General features: G+C 45.7%; 2 protein-coding genes across 4 annotated transcripts in view; both read left to right on the top strand.

Annotated features, from left to right (window-relative positions):
* LOC4817320 (protein naked cuticle) overlaps positions 1 to 21024 on the top strand; it is a 55763-nt gene that overhangs the window by 15551 nt on the left and 19188 nt on the right. The window contains exons 6-7 of the mRNA XM_033379492.1: positions 5070 to 5202; positions 10316 to 10536. Of these exons, the coding sequence (XP_033235383.1) occupies positions 5070 to 5202; positions 10316 to 10536 (354 nt within the window). The remainder of the gene's footprint in view (positions 1 to 5069; positions 5203 to 10315; positions 10537 to 21024) is intronic.
* On the top strand, positions 12996 to 16861 carry Ptp36E (protein tyrosine phosphatase 36E). 3 transcript variants are annotated; one of them, XM_015180590.2, is made up of 2 exons: positions 12996 to 13307; positions 13462 to 16861. In XM_015180590.2, exon 2 carries the CDS (start codon positions 13585 to 13587, stop codon positions 15631 to 15633), a length of 2049 nt encoding a protein of 682 aa, XP_015036076.1. In that variant the 5' UTR covers positions 12996 to 13307; positions 13462 to 13584; the 3' UTR covers positions 15634 to 16861. The 3 variants fall into 3 exon arrangements, with proteins under 3 accessions (XP_015036076.1, XP_015036075.2, XP_033235384.1); XM_033379493.1 differs by having other exon boundaries at positions 13170 to 13307; positions 13459 to 16861; XM_015180589.2 differs by having other exon boundaries at positions 12996 to 16861.

Consider the following 21024-nt stretch of genomic DNA (forward strand, 5'->3'; position numbering starts at 1 on the left):
CCCAGCAGGGGCCCAGGGACACGGACATGGACAGGGACAGGGCCGGTCCCAGGTTTTTGTCGGTCTGTCTCTTGTGTAAATGATTTTGGTTTGGGGGATTTGCTCGGGCTTGTGTATTTGCCTCCTGCCGCCTAGCTGTTGGTGGCCGGCCAAGGTGTTGCACTTGCGGCTTTGGCCCAGGGTCCAGGGCCCAGTCGCCACAAGCTGCTGGCATTTCCCCTTTCATAATAATTATGGTATGCATTCATTTGCAGGCAGCAGAAGGGACAGGCAGGCAGGCAGGCAGCCAGCAAACAACGCCGCAAGGCAATCAAATCTCAAGGTTTCCTCCGAAGGGAAAACACAGTACATTTTAAATTCCCAGCAAACACATTCAAGGCATTCAACTGACACCGAAATACCAGGAGTTCTACGCTCGGGAATGCTGACGAAATGGCATTGCATTTGATGTATTTTATTCGGATACATTTTAATTAAATGGAATGCTTGAGGCAGCAATGTAGTTATTCCAGGGCTTTGTAAAATAATTAATTATTACAAAACATTTATTGCGGTGAAGACGTTCTTCAAGGCTGAAATGTTATCTCTGACGAGGCACAACTTAAAGTCTGACAAGAACTTGACTCGCTTTAAGCAGTCCTTGAATTTAAATACTGGATATATATTATTTATATGTGCAGCATAAATCTGCTCAAGGCTCTGGGCAGCCGCAGGCCCCAGCTGCTGCTGCAGTCTCTTTAATAAATGAATTTCGGAGCGGCAAGAACGACAACAGTTACATTAGCCACAAGGTTGCACAAATAACCGCAGACACACACACGGAACAGACTGAACAAACACATTCACACGTGCCACCCATTGCCAACAAATCACGCATATAGCCAAGGAAAACACCGTATAGCCACAGCTCCCAGCACCGCAGCGTCCCTACATGTTGCCTCCTACAACACCTGAAGCATTCACAATTAACTGGAAGCCCCCAATGTTGTCCTTGAGGGAAATGCTCCTCCCGTTGTTGCCGCCGCCAAACAACTTTAAATATTAATATGCTTTGGGCGGCGGAGCAGGCGGAGGAGGAGTTGAACAAGGATGCACAGGACCAGCAGAATGTTAATGGTGATGGCAACACTCCCTGGAAGATGCCTCATCATCATGCTCCTGATGATGCGGATACCACAGGGCGACGCCATTGAGACGTTGACAACACTTTGGCGACAATGATAATGACGTCGACGACGATGGTACTACCCATATAGTATACAGGTGGGCGTGGCATGTGGCTAATGGCCAAGTGCCGGGACTTAAACACACTTGAAGAGGCCTTTGAAAGCAAACACACAAAAGGCAGCCACTCCTGATGGGTCTCTCGGTCACCGTCTCCATCTCTGTCACTCCTGCTTTTCTCTGCTGGAATACAAACAAAGGTACTTTGCCATTGTAAAGTCATACGAGCCTGCGAGGCTGCAAGGATACAAGGATGGGATAAAACACACACACACAGGGCCAACCATCAACAGGTGCCGCAGGAGAATTGCCATAAATGAAATATTTTCCTGCCCCCAGAGCCAGTGCCAGGGCCTGAGCCTCGAAAGAATGCAGCCTCGAACTGGCAGAAGCTGAACAAAGCACAGAGGCACAACACACTGAAAATACACCGAGAAAATCCAAGGAAAATACAACGAAAATACAAGGAAAATTCTGCAAAACACAATCATCGCTTCAAAAACCCCTGGCTTGGGGCTTAGAAAATTGCTCATACGACGCGTTACCTGTTGCCTGTCTTTCAGTCGGTGCTTCCTCCTCTGCCTCTCACTCCTCCTCGCTCAATCAAATGCCAGACGGACATTCAGACAACTCATCTCCAAGCCCCCACCGCACTCGACCGCTTTTAATGCCTGCAAAAATGTTTTAAGAGGCTTTTCCCCGACTCTCGCGGAAAAATTAAACAAAACGAACCGCCAAAAAAAAGGGCCGGAGAAATGCAAAGTACGCGTCAAAATAACGCCAACAAAGCGCCCAAAAAAAGCAAGCGAGAGGTTTTTTTCCTGGCCATTCCCCCAGTTCTCCTCTGTCTGCCTCTAAGAGTCCGCTGTCTGCGGTAATGTCGAAGTGTCGGGGCATTTACCTTATCTGCCTGGCAAAATGTTCAGACAGCAATGCCACACAAAACGAAAAAAGAATACGTTTACTGCAAATTGCTTTATTTCGGGGCCGGGGACTGTTTTTTTTTTTTTTTCTGTGAAGCGAAAGAGTTGTGCTGTGCTCTAATCGATAAGGGACTCGCAGATACGGCGGGTAGAATGTACTTGTACCTAAATAGGTGTTGAGAATGGTGGTATCTAAATGGAAGGGAAACAGGAAACTTCAATGTATCTAATGAACTAATGAATGTGTTTTTTTGCGGTTTGGTGAATCATTTATGGAATCTATAATGTTGCAATTAGTTAGGACTAGAAGAGGTTTTGCACATTGCTCTTTATTCAGAGGAACAGCTGTAATGGGACAACCGCGCTGTTAGCACACCAGGTTAACAGCCTGTTATCGCGAGCTCGCGCTGTTATCACGATCCACACGATCCACATGGCTCTTGGAAGGCTTTAGCTTGCAACCGAGAACCCACACATTGCTAGTTACGTTCCCAACCATGTTTCAACCGGTCACCATCCGCATTTCCTATGTCCGACGGTGATTTCGAACTTATTCTGCATTTTCGCACCTGCGTCTCGATCCAAACTCGTGCAAACACTCTTTGTATGCTAAATCTTTCCAGCACCCAATTAAAATTTAAACACAACGAGGTTTTTGAAGTGTTTTTACACCATTAGCATTACCATACCGTTCCTTGCACCTTTTGCTTTTCCCCAACAACAGATGTTCTTTCTCCCAGCCATCACCCAACATAATCAGACTTGAAATAATCCCCTCGCAGGTCGTTAGCAGCTTGAAAATTTCACATTTACGAAGCTTTCCATAGCCATCGAATTAGTTCTCGTAATTAAGCAAATTACCAGAGGCGGAATCATATGCGCTTCAATCATATTTTACACGAAAAATGTTTAAGTTTTGCACCCAGCAGCAGTTCGAGAAATACAAAAACAAGAGGCATTAGCATGGCTATCGTTTATCGGTGCATTTCATTATTACACCCAAAGCCCAGAGCCCATAGATGGGAACAGGGAACAGGAACAGGGAGACCTACGTGTAATGCCCCGGGAGATAGAATATCTGCAGAGGGGAAAAGTACGCAAATGAACGCAAAATGGTAATGAACGCAGTCAGGGCATAGTTAGCACTGTATAGTCCATACAATTAACCCGAATTGAACATTAGTTCATGCACTTTGGCCACCTGATAGGCCCCTTCTCGCACACACCACCGCACACCACACCACACCACACCCATACCCATACCCATACCATCCATAGTCCAGAGTCCAGAGCCGAGAGCCCATCCGGCAGCCCGTTCCATGGATAGCACGTACGTATGTACGTTCCAGTATGCTCTGCATAAGTGAGCTCTGTCTGAAATGAAAAGGAGAAACTGAACTAAAAATCAACACTGGGAATAGTAGGTGGTTGGGGCTGCAGGATGCAGGATGCAGGTCCAGGTGGATAAACTTTTGCCAGGTTCTGGGAATAAAATTTGCAGTTGTCCTTGTTATTGTTCAGTGTTTATTTGGTCGAGCAGAAAGAGAGAGAGAGATAGAGTGTGTGTGTGTGGGGACTCCACAAATTTCCACGTCTGTTGTGCAATTAAAATTGCACAAATGCAGAGCCAACAGCCAGGTTGACCCAAAGGGGAGCTCCCGCAAATCCAATTGCACAACTAACTCGACGAACACTTCAGACCCGCCGCCGCACTCGCCGGGATGGTAATTGTTTTTCTGTGACTCGTTTATTGAAAAGTTTTACATATTTCATATGCACATCTCGGATGCCGGCCGAGCCCGAAATTTCTCTATGAATTACGCCAAACTTTATCATCATCATCAACAGGAGAGAGAAAGAGCAGCAGCAGGAGCTTCATCCTGATGTATGGCCTCCTCCTGCAAACAGAACAAATGCACATTTAGAGTGTTCCTTGTTTTGCTTTTAATTTACTGCCTTGAGGCAGGGCCTCCCAAAATCGGCAGCCGGGAGAGGAGCCTGGATACGTGCCTGGCCAAAGACCCAGAGAATGTTCTTTGCTTCTTCCTGGCTCATGGCTCATGGCTCATGGTTCATGGCTCATGGTTCCTGGTTCCTCTGCTTGGGCCTCTCTCACGAATTTATATTAAAAATTATTTATTACATTTGCCAGGGCTTTCTCTCCGCTCCGCTCCGCTCTGCTCTGCTCCGCTACTGCCTTTCCACCTCCTCCTTTTTATGCCCAGCAAAAAGCCAAAACTTTTTAATTGCTCTTTTTTTTTGTTTGGTTGTGTTTCCGGAATTGTTTTTTGCCACTTTCCACTCCCAGGTCCAAGGAGACACGTACGTGCTTTTATTTCCTTTAATGATATAACGTGATAGAACAGTTTTCCCGCTTCTTTGCTGGGATTTTTTGTTGTTTTTGTTTGTTGTTTCGGTGCTCTCTTGAGGAGTCGCTATTTATAAAGGGATATATATCACTTTTTCCGTAATAAGGTGCAATTAACAAAAAAGTTTTTGAAGAAAAAGAAAAGGTGCTGCGGATAATAAATATCACTGACTTAAGAAGCGAACTTCAAAGTAGGGTTACTTAAGTTCTGTTTGTAGATACTATCGGAAAACACTATAAAATACAAAGATATTGCAACAGGCAACACATTCGAGGCTTCGTGGTGCTGGTACGCGGAGTTCTGGGTCTTTAGTTCTCTCTTGGGTTACATTTTATGGTTCCCAAAGACCGTGTACTTTATTGTTGGATTTCTTATACCGAAATGTAAGTCTTTAGAGCGCCTCGCAAGAGACTGTGGGTATTGCTTAGTCTTTGCCATAGGTTATAGGGTTATATAGCCCATAAGTAAAGCTTACAATATTCCCATCAATGTGAAAATATTCCTCAAAATATTCTTTCATTCTAATGATTTCCAATCTGTTTCTCTTTTCCAGTTCTGGGCCGCATATGTGCCCTGCGAGGCCCAGCATCGGGATGCTGTGCAGCTCACTTTGGAGCAGATTGATGTGATCAAGCGCCTCACGGATCGGTACTCCCCGCAGTTAACCACGTGCACCTCGGCGCAGGGTAAGTCAACAGTCAGCCAAATATCACACATACGCCGCGTGGGCATACAAAAAAAAACATTCCCCGAAAGTTTCCCCAAACCAGACCTAAACCGAAACTGAACGGAAAGGCAAGGAAAGTATGCCAGGCATTCGAGTTGTTCGTTTTGCACTCTTGTGTTTGGTTTTTTTTTTGGTGGGGGGGGGAAGACGAAAGCTATGCCGGAAAACTTTGACTCGCGAGTCTTTGGCAAAGTTGTTGAAAAGTATCTTGGCCGACTACCAAAAAGCAGTCGCTGCAACTGTGGCAGTAGCAGTGGCAGGAGTCCGCAGCGGCGGCGACGGCCCTTGAGGCAGCTGCTTACCGCGTGCCATATTTTTGCACCATTTCCTTTGATACGCTGCACTCACCTACATAGTTGCCGCACCGGAGAGGCCTCGTTTAAGCGAAGAAAAACAGTCCATATTTCTTTGTAAGTCAGCCGCAAGAGCACTTGCCAAATAGCAAACAGAACATGGAACAAGAACTATAGATTTGGGTGCCGAAACTGTAGATACCCTGAGAGCACCAGCAGTGTCTTCAGCATCAGATCTGAAGCTAAGAGAAAGGTCCATGAAACAAGAAGGCTCCCTTCACTTGAACTTGAACACTGACTGACGCCGAGTCCACTGTATCCTCTAGAGGCTCAAAATCACCTCCTGTTCTGCATATCCATCATCTGGGAGGAACATTATACCCTCTTCAAGGGTATCGCAAAGCTGCACAAAAGCACAGAAATTGCAGAAGTAGCAACTTCTGACTTATGCTTCGACTCCCCGGCCAGCATTTGTGTTGCGTTTCCCTGTTTGTTTTCCGTTTTGCATTTTGATTTGCACTCCCTCTGCCTCTGCCTGGGCCATTTTTCACTCGAGCCTGAGTCGAGTCTTGGCCATATTTTTTGTATTGCTGCTGCATGCACAGGAAAACGGCCAAAGGAAAACTGAAAGGGAAACGAAAACGAAAACTGAAAGCATAACCAACAAATCGCTTCCGGCGTTTGCGTTGAAACATTTACGTAGCCATAAATGGAAATGTCAATAAATCATGGCTGAAGACAAAATAACAAGAAATATAAAACAGGAAAACTTTTAGCCGCAACAAATATTGAACAGCGAATCGAGTGGAGTACTACAAAGGATCGAATGGATTACGGAGCGGATGAAATGGCATTTGCATGTGTTTTCCTCCGATGAAAGGTGCGCAGATCCCAAAGAAAATGTGCAGCTTTCCCCCAAAAACACTGAGCAGCAAACAGAAAAGTGAACAATTTGCCAATCTTCTGGGACGTCTGATGTCTCTTTCGCAGTCAGCATAAAAATTTCTCTTAATTGATGCGGTTTTTTCTTTTTGTTCGCAACGGAAATTGGATTGAATGAAGCGAGTGAAGTGGCAAATTGAGCAATAAATTTGATTAAAATTGGAGGACTCTACTAGTCGAGGGAAAAAAAAGAAAACCCCATAAAGAAGAGCAATGGAGAGAAGCATAAAAGAATGGTAGAGAAAATGGCCAACAGATAAAGGAAGTGTCTGAAAGGGGAAATGGAAATGGAAAGGGGGTGACAGCATTGGCATTGGTTTTTTATCTGCAGATTTCTTATGCCCGATGATTGATCCAAAATTTGCATTTACTTGAGACAATTAGAACATCCATCCATTACACTATCAGTATCCAGAGGATAACCAGAGCAGATATGTGCTAAATAAAACCTTTTTTTGATCACATGCCATCGCCTTTGAGGATTTTGCACCCAAAACAAACTCGTTCTAGTTCAAAGACCCAAAAGCAGAACAGAAATCAACCAAAGTCCTTTGACTTTGAACAAGAGCTAAAGAAAGTACAACAGAGTGCGAAAATAAAAAGTTGCTCGAAAACAAAACAACCTGCATTGGTCTTCCTTTGAAATCCCAGCTGCTGTTGAATAAAATAAAACACAACATTTTATTTTAACTACTGCAAATAAATTCAGTTGAAATTGTTGTGTGTCCTCCTCCTGGCTCCCCCTGGCTCCTCCTGGCTCCCCCTGGCTCCTCCTCGCTCACATGTCGTGTAAATAAAATGCGAATCCAAGTGACTATTGAGCAAATGCAGCAGGGCGTGCCACACTGCCACACACATACCCTGCCGGGGGTAGTCCTTTCCAGCTGCCGCTGGTCCCTGCCAATGTGATTGTAAAAAATGCAAAGCTAACGAACCGAAACACAACGCGACGAGTGACGTGCCCCGTCACTCACTCCGAATACGAAACCAAGTCCTGGCACTGGTCCGTGTCCGAGCGGGAGTTGAAGTCCTGGTCGAAGTACTGGTCCCACTCTCGACTAAACAAATGAGCGTTACAATCGCGCTCCATAAACCCAACAGCATTCTCCCAGACGAGACACAAAGCTCCACCTCGAAGTATATCCTAGTGGCAGTGTCCTTTCCTGTCCTGTCACCTGCCAGCGTTCTGCTGCTACTTTACATCTGCCTCTCACTCTCACTCACACTCACACTCGCCCCCCCTCCTTCACACGCCACTCCTGTGCTTTGCTCACTCTCCAAATGTGAGAATCGTTTTTATTTGCAATTTTCAATTTTCACCTTCAAAAGTGTAAACCTCAATTTACACTGCCACTCCACCTCCACCTCCACCGACATAACCACCATCCCCCCCATCAAGAGTCCGAGAAAAGGATATTGAGAAAATTGCATTCTGCTGCAGCAGAAAGAAAAATAAGGATCGAAAGAGGTATTTGGTCGCATCAAGCTGTACACTTCAATGCTCTTTCCGAATGGGGTATGGGGAAAGCAGTGAGAAGCAGAGGTCTTAGAGAATAGGGATATTATGGTGAAGAAATTATGGACTAGGGAACATGATAAACGATAGAATATACAGACGATATTAAGGCTAGAATGATTTGGATAGAAAATATGTAATAAACAGATTGAGATAGAAAGAGAGAAAGATAGAAACGAAATGAAATATGGAATAGATCATACGACGAGATATTTGCTATGCTAATGGACAGATATAATGGACAGATATTGAAAAATATTGAAAATAATGAAAGATATAATAGATATATAGATTCCATGATACTTCATGTAGATGCAATCCTCTACCTTTTACAGAATGAATGCTTTAGCACCTCCAACTATTCAGTCCTTTTCCTCAGCATCTTCAGGGTATCCAACATGCCACTATCCTCTCCCATTCACTGCCCTTTCATTGTTACCCTTTTGTAAAGCTTCTTCTGCCACTGCCACTATTGGGGCTGTTGGGGCTGCTGCTGCTGTGGCTGTTGCCATTGCTTTTGGTTTATTGCGTCAAGTGGCATTTGGTTGGGATTTTCATTTTGAAACGTATTGGTGGAGAGGAGTGGAGCCGCTCTCTGTGTGCTATGAGTATTGCCTCAATTCGCATCCGATACATTGGGGCCATCTATTATACATTACGGCCCTGGTCACCAGAACTCCGGTCCGCTACGCTCCGCTCCGGCCGAAGTCACAGACAATTACATGCAGCACCAAAGAGCGAGCGAGCGAGCGACCGAGTCGTAGTCCCTGCCCCGGAATTGAACTTCAGCTCACGTGGCGCATTTTAGTGCCTTTGAGTTGCCTCGACTGTGCCGCAATGGCTGTGGAAGCAGTGGCATCCCAGAGAAATGGCAAGAAGGAATCATTCCTCTCCACCGTCCCATCCCCTAAGTATTGGTCCTGCCCGAACATTTGTTTATTTGCTCCATATTTTAGGGTTTTACGGCAACGACGTTTCCGACATCGACCAGGTTTTTGTGGCAGGTATTTGGTTTTGCCAGCAACAATGGAGAACCAGCCCCAGAGCCAGAGCCAACATTGGAGCACAATTCCCGTTTCCTTGGCCTCCATTGCTTTTGATTTTGCAGAGCTTATTTGCTTATTGCCAGCGAATCCTGCGTCCTGTGTCTTGGAGTGCCATTGCCTGTTCTCCCGTGCCCCCTTTCGCCCGTTCCCCCTTTCCCGATTATCGTTTCTCAGTTCGTTTTGGGGTCTCACAGGAAATAGGGCTGTTTGCCGTTTGCCGTTTGCCCGTTCGTTATGTGGGGAAAATTTATTAACCCGATTTCCCTTTTGTGTGCGACACATTCGAAATGTTATCAAAATTGGCTGGCACACAAAATGCTTGATTTGAATAGCCTGCAACAAATTATAATCGACCCCCAGAGTGGGCTCCCATTCCCTCTGGAGAAAAACAAGCTTCCCCACTTATTTGCAGATAAATCGAAATGGATATGCTGATACGAGTATCTAAATGGAATGCCGCTCACCCAATAATATTTCTTTAATATTCGAAAAAGGTCAGAAGGCCGTCCAAACATATTCATATTCATCAACGACACTTTGATGCACTTGAAAAACTCTGGAAAAATGTCAAAGGAAAATTATTATTTGAAGCCATTAAAAGTTTTTGGCCCAGCACTCCACTCGAAACAAACACACACACACATACACACACACACACATAGAACTTGGCCAAGTAGCAAAATTTAAGCAAACATTGTTCAAGCTTTGCTGGCTAAAAACAATAATAAATGAATGGACGAGGAACGAACAATGTTCAAGTATTTTGACAAGTGCCTTGGCAACAAAATAGAATGTCAAGAAACAGATCAAAGCTGCTTGTGGGCCCTGTCTCTGTCTCTGTCTCTGTCCCTCTGGTTTTGGTTCTGGCCAAGACAAGCGTAAATATTGCATGGCACAGCGAAATGTTTTGTTTTACTGGACATTGGGACTGGGACTGGGACTGGGAATCCACAAAACAGAAAGGATAAACTGACAGATGGAGCACCACTGGGATACTGGGATACTTGGAGACTGACACCAAAGACTAACCGCATCCGCAGTGTGAGTAGTGCTCAATGGGGGCATTCGAGCGAATGACAGACCAGACCAAACCAGACCAAACCAGACCACACCAGACCATAACCAGAAACAACAAATGTTACTTATGGCAAGAGCCAAGTTTTAAACCGCACAGAACTCCAGCTGAAACACTGTCACTTCCAATCAGCATAATAAATACATGTAGAGAGAAATATATTTTAAATCCCGTTCCGTACCATCTTCTTTCGTTTGCAGACATCATTGATGCCCACAAGAACCAACAGGTCTGCTCGCTGACTGGCGTCGAGGGCGGCCACTCCCTGGGCGGCTCTCTGGCCGTTCTACGCACTCTCTATGCGATCGGAGTGCGCTACATGACACTCACCTCCACTTGCCACACGCCCTGGGCCGACTCGAGTTATGCGGACGCACCGACCTTCAATATGAAACATGGCGGACTCACCCTCTTCGGGAAGGTAAGTCTCTTTCGGTGCCTCCTCGTCTCTTGTTCTTGTTACACCTGATTTAATGCTAATTAGTTGAACGGTCGGTCCGTCGGCGCAGAGGGTCCTGTGTGTTGCGTGGGTCCTCTGTGCTCTGTCCTCTGTCCTCTGTCCTCTGGCCTGTGCCTCTGTCAGTCGCCGGCTTACACGGGGATTTGGTCGCTGATGATACGTCCTTTCGAGCACCCCGCTCAACTTCATTGTAACTACGGTCAACCGCAGTCAACGCTTTGTTAGCCTGGCCATAAACATGTGCAGGGTGTCGGTGGGGGGAGGAGAGGAGGGGAAATATGGTGGGCGGGCAAGGCAAGGCAGTTATGTACTTAAGTGCCCTTGCTGTGGGTGGCACCGTGCCACCCGTGCTTTGTGCCTTGTGCCCTGCCCTCCAAATGGTTCAACAGTTCTCAAATTAGGTGCCTACTACAGTTTACAATTGCCGGTCGGCTTTGCTGCGGGATTTTCGTGTGACCTGAGCACAGGATCATATATATTAAATTAGGCCCCCACGACCGACTATCCAGCGGTTTCTGTGGTCCAACCAGAACTAATGGCCCATAAGCAGCGGCCAACCAGCCGAGGAATACTTGCAACCATTATGGATATTATAAATTGCTCTAAACGGAATTTGTGAGAGCTCCCCGGCATCGATTTCATGACTAACAAAATGGGATTGAGTAATTGGATGACAGCCAAGGGGAAAGAGGAGTCTATAGGCCGTAAAGACGTGTCTGATCTTGAATTTCCATTCGAAAAATTGTGCGCAATCTACATGAGAGAAGGAGGTCATCAAACTTGATTCTGTCAAACATCAAGGCCACTCGAGACAAACGCATTTTGATCCGAATTTCCACCCAACAACAGCCTGCACAAGCAATTACAATATTTCCGTTCTCTTCTCAGACTCTGGCTGTGTAATTATTTTGAAATTCGAAATTTCCCCGTCATGATGATGTTCAAACATGATTACAACGCAATCCGACAGTGTGTTTTCATACCCTTTACGTTACGATGGGGTATAGCTGATCCGAGCACCGATCTGTTCAGTGCCAAGGAACACAATTCTTTCTAAGAACTAAAGATAGACATAACTAAAAGAGTATCCCATGTTTCGGTGACACAGATCGATCCTTTTTTTTGGTTTTTTTTTGGGTGTTCTTCATGGCACATCTTGACGGGCCTCTGGCCGCCGTCCGCTTCCTCTTTGGCTGTGGGCTAGTGCCAAATGCTATTTACAGTGAAACGCAGCGACAGACAAAGTGCATGCGGAAATAAAATGTGCACAAGCACAGCCACACGAATACGCAGAGAAAACCTACAATTTGTAGCAACAAAAGTGCAAAATTTAAAGAACAACAAACCAAACCATTTGCCGCAGCTGTTGATTCGAGGCAGGAAATGTATGCAAAATTTACTGAGGCCATTCCCGTCCTCAAATGGGGAATATTTTGATTGTTTATGCATAAAAAGCAATGATATATTCCTCGGATGTTTGCGTCTGTCATCTGTTTTTCTGGACTAGCGCCCTGCCCTGCCCTGCCAATTAAATATGGAAAATACCAGCCCGAAATCAGCTCAGCGTCACTTCCTCATTTAACCTGCGGAATTTTCAATTACACATTCTCAAAACAATAGATGCCGCCGAACAAAATACGAAAATGAAAAGTGAAAAACTCTACCCTGCGCAGGCGCCGAGAGAGTGCCTAAATTTGGGAAGAGAGAGCGAAGAAAAGCGAGAGATAGGAAGAGCGCAAGAGGTGGAATCGAAATGGGAAATCTTTCGCCGCGTCAGTAAAACGACCAGGCAATGGGAAAATCGAAATTTTCATTCATACTATAAGGTGAATGGCACAGTGGGACCAGGCACAAGGAAAGTGGTAGACATGCCATGGAAAGATATACTTAGTAATTATTTATGCTAAAGGACTGCTTAAAGAATCAACGATAAGTGCTGGAAGAGGAAAGAAAGAAAAGATAATTCCAGATGATGGTAAATGCTATAATTTTAAGGACTATTTCGGGGATATATACCAATTCCTCAAGGCACGAAGTCACATGCGAATCGAGGCTTGAAAGCATATTTCTAGCCCTACTGTTGGGGCCATATCTTACCAAGAAATATGTAAATTTGTTCTGCGGGATATTCAAAGTGAAAAATACTCCTTGAGCAGCCGACATTTCATGGCTGATGGTGCCACTGTGTCCCCACTTAACGACAGTGTCCGCCCGCGCTCGCTAAAAATACCCGTCGCTGGCACCCACCCACCCGAGAGGCGCCACAGACACAGTTGGTCACATGGGCCATGGTGAAAACGCACTCTCCTCGCTCGCTGGCCGCTCTGGTGGCTCTCTCGCTGCCGGATTTTGCCCCGAAAATGCCACTCCGAGTGGGGCTCGTGGTGTGGTGGAAATGCCATCGGATGGCTGAGATGCGGCTCGGTTCGTGTCTTTGTGGGGGACTGTGGTTCAGTCGACGAACGAAATTCGCCCCAACGAGGCAGCTGCCAGAATTGTACCTAGACCTCCGTGGCAGTTGTGAAGTGTAGTGGAGAACGACCACAGAGAAAAGAGAAAAGCCAGAAAGAAGGAAGCAGAGAATAGGAAAATAAAAGCGAAACGAATACACAAAATACACAGCGAGCGATACACAGAGGAAACACACAAGAAAATCAACCACGAAATTCGAAATTCCTGCTGGCCAAATATCTATCGTATTTCGAACGGGAACGCATTGCCATTGCGAAAAGGTGAACAAATAGCTAACGATTACTACTAACCCCAGCCGTACTAACACCGACAAAATGAAGAGCCAAGTGGACTAATCGACTACTTCCTCCTCCTATACGAACCACCACGCACACCCTCGCCACCGCATCGTGATTGATGATGACAACGCAGCAGCTTGTGGCAGGGCAAGAGGCAGGGGCACCAGCGTCACCAGAGTCAGAGGCAGTAGCAGCAGCCGCAGAAGCAGAAGCTTCTACAGAGAACAACTGCGAAGAAGCAGCACAAGCAGCAGCAGCCATGACAGCAGCCACAACAGCAGGCGGAGCTGGGGGCGCAGGGGGGAAGCAGAGCAAGCACAGGTCGAGGTCATCTGCACGGTACGATGACGTCGAGAAGCAGCAGCGCAAGAGCCGCGCCATTGTCTCCATACCGAACACGATAAAGCTGAGCATGCTGAACAGCGGCCTGCTCTCGTTCGAGCGGATAAAGCTGGAAGCCCGCGACGAGAACAACAGCCTCTCGAAGACGATACCCAACGGACCCATCGATATACGCCACTTCCTCAAACTGTGCGATCTGCGCCGCAAGTTCCCAGTGCTCTACAAGCTGGAGTTCCAGACAGCCGCCAAGGTGGAGTCGAACACCTGTCGGCATGCGATGAAGAAGAACAACCAGGAGAAGAACCAGAATCCCAAGTGCATTCCATACGACTACAATCGGGTGGTGCTGGAGAAGGTGGGCGGACTGCAGGACTCGGACTATGTGAATGCCTCCTATGTGGACAGTCTGCTCAAGCCGAACGCCTACATTGTGACCCAGGGACCGGTCCTCGAGACAGTGGTCGCCTACTGGCGCATGGTCTGGCAGGAGAACATCAGCGCCATCGTGATGCTCACCAAGACCTTTGACTTCGCCAAGGTGATGTGCCACCAGTACTGGCCGGCCAACATGGAGGTGCACGAGACGTACGGCGACATTCACATCAACATCGTGAGGGAGGAGCAGCTGGCCAACTTCCACATTCGCACCTTTCGGCTCTACAAGAAGAACGAGCAGGGCGAGGTCTGTGACGAGCGGCTGATCCTGCAGTTCCACTACACGGAATGGTACTCCCACTCGTGTCCCTTCTCCAACGCCCTGCTGGAGTTCCGCCGGAGGGTGCGCCTGGTCGTGGGTAACATCATCAAGGACGAGGACGACATGCGGGGACCCATTCTGGTCCACTGCAGCGATGGCGGCGGTCGCTCTGGCGTCTACATGTCCATCGATGCCAATCTGGAACTGGCCGAGGAGGAGGAGTGCTTCAATGTCTTCGGCTACCTCAAGAAACTGAGGCAATCGCGGAAGGGTCTCGTGGAGAATGTGGAGCAGTACAAGTTCATCTACGACACCCTGGAGGAGCACATTATCTGCGGCAAGACCTGGTTCCCCGTCTCCGAGCTCTCGGATCGGCTGAAGGCCAAGGCCCGCCGCAATTCCGGGACCAAGCTGAACGAGTACCAAATGGAGTACGATCAGATCTGCAAGCAGACGCCGAGATTCACCATCGGGGACTGTGCTGGCGGCCATCGCGCCGACAACAGAGAGAAGAACAGGGACGTGCTGTGCGTGCCGCCGGACAACTTCCGGCCATACCTCACCTCCTTCCAGGGCAACGCCTTCACGGACTACATCAACTCGGTGTTCGTCGACGGATATACGAAGCCCCGCGAGTACATCGTCACCGAGTGGCCCATGAAGCACACCCTGGGTGAGTTCTGGTCCCTGGTATACGACCAGGAGTGCTCCGCGGTGGTGGTGCTGTGCCAGCCGCCCTCCCAGTCGCAGTCGTATCCCTCCTTCTGGCCGAACAAGTCCAAGATGGAGAAGTACGGCCCCGTGTTCTCCGTGCACTACGTAATGTCGAAGAGCTACACGAACATCAAGCAGTGGGAGTTCAAGATCAACAAGAAGATCGTCTCGCTCACGGAGATGATGGCCGGCGTGAAGGCGCCCACCCGAACCGTCCAGCTGTTCCAGCTGACCTGCTGGCCGATGGGCCACAAGGTGCCCAGCTCCACGAACTCCCTGGTGTACCTGATGAACATGGTGGAGATCTGGCGGAACAAGGTCGACTACGGCCCCGTCTGCGTTGTCTCGCCCGATGGTCGCAGTCGGGCCGGTGTCTACTGTGCCGCGAATGCGTGCATCGAGCAGGTCATCCAGCACGGGGAGGTCGATGTCTTTCAGGCCGTCAAAACGGTGCGCCGTCACAGGCCGCAGCTCGTCGAGAATATGACCGAGTACAAGTACTGCTACGATCTGGTACTGCACTACGTCCTGCACTTTCTCAACAAGAAGGACTGATCGGTCGTGCAAAAAGTTGTACGCGACTTTTTGGTTATTTTTGGGCGCTCCATCCAAGCAGCAGCAGAGGGAGCGACCCTGCTCAGGATGCTTTAATGGTTAAAAATGATGAAATACTTGAACAAGTGGTCCACATTTGATGCCTCCACCTTCGCGTAGGGTTTTTGGCACCGCCTTAAAGCAATAATACTGAGTATTTTGTTGTCCACAAACCGAAACGGAAACTGAAACTGAAACCGAAAACCGAAACCATTTTGTTAACTCACTTTTCCCGAGCATCGAAATGAAATTTCACGCCCGCTGAGAAAAAACGAGTGCACTTTTTACTTGTTTTTCTTTCGGTTTTTCAAGAGGTCCGCGAGCCACACTTCTGGCTGGACCATAAAACAAAAACAAAACAAAGAAACTATATACCTAAACTCTATATCCTATACATATATACTACCTATATATATACCTACTATATGCCTATTGATCTGAACTGTATGTGCCATTTGTGAAACCCTAGTTGTTGTTGTTACGATGATATGATATGAGAGGAGAGAGCAATGAGAAGAGAGTGATGACGAGAAGAGAGTGATGAGGAGTGGAAACTATTACGATTACCATTTATATTTATACATCTATAGATTATTATTATTACGTTTACTCTTAAAGAACTTGCTACCTGGGCAATTGTTGATATATATCTAACTACACAAATACCTACACATATATGGAATCTATTTATACATATATACATATATATGAATGTTATGTACTGTTGTAAATGGAAGACGCATTGTTTTTCCGGTATGAAAACTGTTGGCGGAACTTTATTTTTTATTCATGTTAAAAAGAGAATATTTATTGCAACACACACACACACACACACACAAAGTGAGAACAACTTCAGGGGAATGAATGAAGAGAACCAACTTTATATATTATTTATTTATAGAAAACATACACACACATACACTCATAAGGATATGATTGTATAATAATTTTCCTGTATTTTCGCATTTATGCATTAGAACAGACACACAGAACACACACACACACACATATATTGTTGTAACTGTAATGGAATTATTTTTTTAAATGTGACAACAAAAAAGAGCATGTATTTTTGATCGATTCAATGTCCAATATACATAGAGAAACATATAGCACAAAAATTGGACTGGAATGGGTAGATGAAAGCGAAGCGAAGAAAAGGAACCAATAAGAAACGAGATGAAAATAACTTGGATTTTGTGTGTTTTCAATGCGGTTTGGGTTTCAGCTGAAATTTGGATAAGGCATGAATGCGTTAAGGAAATGAATGAAATCCGAGAAAATTCGCTGGAAAATTCTTCAGTGATTAATGTTTCGCCGCAAAAATGTATTCTCTATAGATATATTTTCCGATTTATATCTTGGGTTTGGAATTCTTTCAGATCTCACTTGAGGATCGTTCGAAAAACTAAGTACTTCAAAGAATTTTCATAGATAAACAATGCCCCCAACGGATGTGCCATAAAATTCAGTACAGTTCGTTTCAAAAAGGTAGAACAATTGCATGAAGAGAACTTTTAACAAATCACCTGCAAGATAGCTGAATAATGGGAGGGGGGAGATATATCAAGGAACTAATATCATTTGAGTACGAAAGAAATCTGTGAAAGAATATCATGAAAAACAATTAAGCTTAATGTTGTATATTTTGTGTAATACAATGGGATCAATATCAATAAGATAGTTGGATCTTTTTTTATAATTTTTCAGCTCTCTACAACCATAGATAGATCTAATGACTATTCTTCTCATTCAATACGCCTATCTAAGTACTTGAGTACCTTCTTGACTTACAGCCATGTCACGCACTGTCTATCCCTCATCCGAGATTATGCAGATCTCGCGTGTACGTACACGTACATTGGCATTCCTCGGTTGAGTCATAGATTCGAACTATCAATCAAAATGTTTTGCGTGGCGCATTAAAAATTGGGATCGAATGGGGGGAATGGAATGGAAATTGGCAAATGGATTGGCATCGAGATACTCGTACTATAAACAAAAGCCAGATGAAACGATCCAGCCAGAGGGCCAGAACCATGTGCATGAGCAACAATACCATAATATAAACCTTGACCAGATTACAGTTTAATGCGTGCAAATCAAACAGAGGCGTTGTCCATATAGATATGGCACTGCGATAAGGCACGGCATCCATTGAGTGGGTGATGTGTGATGAGGATGTGGAGTGGAGTGGAATGGAGTGGAGTGGAGTGGAGTAGGGGTTGCTATAAAATCGATAAATGACAGCACACTTTGCTTTAGTCAGCAATAAAACCGAACGGCAATAATAGTAAAACTTTCGTGGCTCGCAATGACATCAGCAGAAAACTGGTGGAAAACTGCGGAAAAGTCCGCAATATGAAATTGAAAAAATCGTATGAAAAATCTGACCCAAAGGGAATTTAAAGCAAAGCGAAAATCGATCGGACCGGCTAAAGTTTTTCCCCATTACTCATATGCTATGAATTTTTGGCTGGGATTTTCCAACATTTCCCGCTCTCTCTTTAATTGTGGGGCGAAAACACATGCAGCGTGCAAATTTCTGTTGCTGCCACCGAATTTTATGCCAAATACGCCAGACAAATAAACCAATTAGTTTTTTGTTTTCTGGAAATTTATATTTACGAGCTATTAATACAAAAGCCAGCGCGTGGCCAACACAAAAACAGCAGCAACACAGAATTTTCGGTGCGGGTAGATGCGGCTGACCGGGACAGTGGGGGGGGTTGGGGGAGCAGGGAGAACAATTAAGTTTTAGTTAATTAAAAAGTCAGTGGCAATTAATTTAGGGGCTCTGCCGAACAATTTATGGCACACACATAAAGTTATGAAAGCGAATCACAGCGAATTAGCAGAGTGGAACTTTATGGCTCGTGGATCGAAGGGAAGTCGGGAGTCGGTGGTAGATACAAGGACATTTCGAAGAGGCTTAAAGTGGGTATTACTGGGGGCTTAGGAAAATGCTATCATCTTTCGATTAGGATATAATGTGGCAACGCCAAGGCGATGTTTTGCAACACTGCATGGACTTAGTGTTGAAAGTGTGCCAGCTTGTTTTATACTTATAACTAAACTACTTTGCCTAGACATTTTGCTTAAATTGAGTGCATATACGAGTCGTAGATGGATCTGGCACACTTTAAGAGATTTTCCGGTTAGTTGCTGCTAAACTTCTGGAACAAGAACTTCACATGCGAAATCACTATTTAATGGCCCAGAGAGTAAAGACAGTGTGTCTCTGGTATTGTCTTGAACGTCTAGAGATGGACCGACTGCCTGTGCTGGGGTTTGGAGTTGTTAGCACACATGTTTACAATAAACCCAGCCAGTCAACTAGAGTGCCAACAAACCAAATGGCAGCTGCATAGCCCAGACATGACAACCTCTCACACGCATACGCCTGACTATCCATACTCGTATACCAAAGTGTGTGTACAACAATAGACATTAAGCAAATGCTTGAGCACTCGCACACAAATGCATTGCTGCGTAGGAGTACTCTCTATATATATATATGTATAAGTATGGAGTGTATTGTAGTCTGAGGCAAAGTCAGTCACTTAGTCAAACGGGCAACCATTTCAATTTGTCAGTCATCCACAGAGCCAAGTGCAGCCGGAATGAATGCCGCCCTCCTCCTTCTGAATGTGTTTGAGTGAGTGTGAGTGTGGGCTCGAACTATTTGTATTGTGTGCATGTCAAAGTCGTCGTGTTAACATTAATTAAATCTATAGTCTGACAAGCACAATACTTCACTTCCATTGCCATTGTCTCGCTGAAGTCTCTCTATTGAATTATTGGTTTTGATTCGAAATTTTTCATTAACTATTTCTCACTCGAAGTCTGTGAGTGTCCTGTATCCTCGGGGGCGTGGAATGCATGGCCACATACTTGTCATAGTTGTTTAAATATATTGAAAAGCACATTAAGTAAATACGACCAGCTTTTGTTTTAATTGGAAATTGTCACCGAGCGCGGAAAAGTATGCAAAGCCCCCGAGGGGCAATAATCGCACACAACTCGTTGATTGTACGCATAATTGTTTTCATTGCCGCCATTTAAGCATTGAGCAGCATTCGATGGATACATATCGTAATGCTTTCAAATTAAACGAGCTGATTTGCTGCGGTTGTTGCCCGTTTCGGGCGATAGTTCAATGGGATTTATATTTAAGCGGGGGGAAGACGTTTAAGACGCACACAGTTTCCATAGTTTCAAGTTCTCATCAATAACTAATGTAATTCCTTAATCAACCTTTAAAGATGGCCCAGAGCTGGTGTTGATTCGAAATTAATTGAAAACAAAATGTGAAAAGTGGGCTAGGAAAAGCAGACAGCCCGCAGCGCAACGGTAGAACAAAAGTAGCACAAAAGGCATTCGTTTAATTATTTAAATTTAATTTCATGTCATATCAAATTAGTGCCACTCATTTTCACCCCAAGCACGTGGAAAATGTAAAGGCCTCCCAGGCGCAGACCCCACACCGCCTCCCCTTTCCCCAGACACAATTATGCACTGCATATGTGTGCGTGTGTGTGTGTTCCTCTCTCCCTGTGTGAGTGTGTGTGTGTGGGGGGCCAACACTTTTTAACTCGTTTCCATTACGTGCCCCAGTCGTTGCCGGTATGTCCTGCGTTCTCTCCTGCTCTCCTGCCGTAAGGACTGGCGTTTATAAATGGCAAAATGTTTATGCATTATGCCACCAGCATATTATTATTATTATTCTTATTATAAACTCATTTCGCTGCCCCGTCAATGCTCACGTAGGCGTAGGGGAGTACTGGGAGCCCTATGCGTGACTGAATGCCGAGAAATGTGTGCATACAGGTGTGTAATAGGCATCACTGCAGTGGCACTGGCACTGGCCCAGGCACTGGCACAGGCTCTGGAAATTCTTATTGGAGTAGGAGGAAGGGCCTTTTGGAGTGGAGTGGAGCAAAAGCAAAAGCAAACAAAAGCAGACGGGGCATAATTGAATTGGCTAAACAACGAAACCAAATGAGAGACCCTACCATGCCAACAAAATGGCTCAAACAAAGGCCAATAATGCAATCTGCAATTGCTGTTGTATGTGGAGGGAGTGGCAGTGGCAGTGGCATGTGGCATGTGGCAGCTACTTTGGGGAATACACTCGCCGTCTATGGCTTGCCAAGGAATGGAGCTCTTCGGGGCGCCCAAAACCAAATGAATCTTTTAAAATGCTTCCAGGGAAATTCCCCCAATCTCTGAGACCAAGAGAGGAAATGCCTGGCAGACCGGCAAACCGTTTCCAACATAATAGTTTCCCACTTTAACTAATTTGGGTCCAGAGTTTACTGTGAATTCCTAGCTGAAGGTATTTTACAGAAA

This window comes from Drosophila pseudoobscura, chromosome 4 (assembly GCF_009870125.1).
Source record: "Drosophila pseudoobscura strain MV-25-SWS-2005 chromosome 4, UCI_Dpse_MV25, whole genome shotgun sequence".
In the NCBI taxonomy this organism is placed as follows: domain Eukaryota; kingdom Metazoa; phylum Arthropoda; class Insecta; order Diptera; family Drosophilidae; genus Drosophila; species Drosophila pseudoobscura.

Bases quoted from the DNA above. Each gene is read 5' to 3' on its own strand.
- Ptp36E (XM_015180589.2), top strand. From the start codon at position 13,444: ATGATGACAACGCAGCAGCTTGTGGCAGGGCAAGAGGCAGGGGCACCA.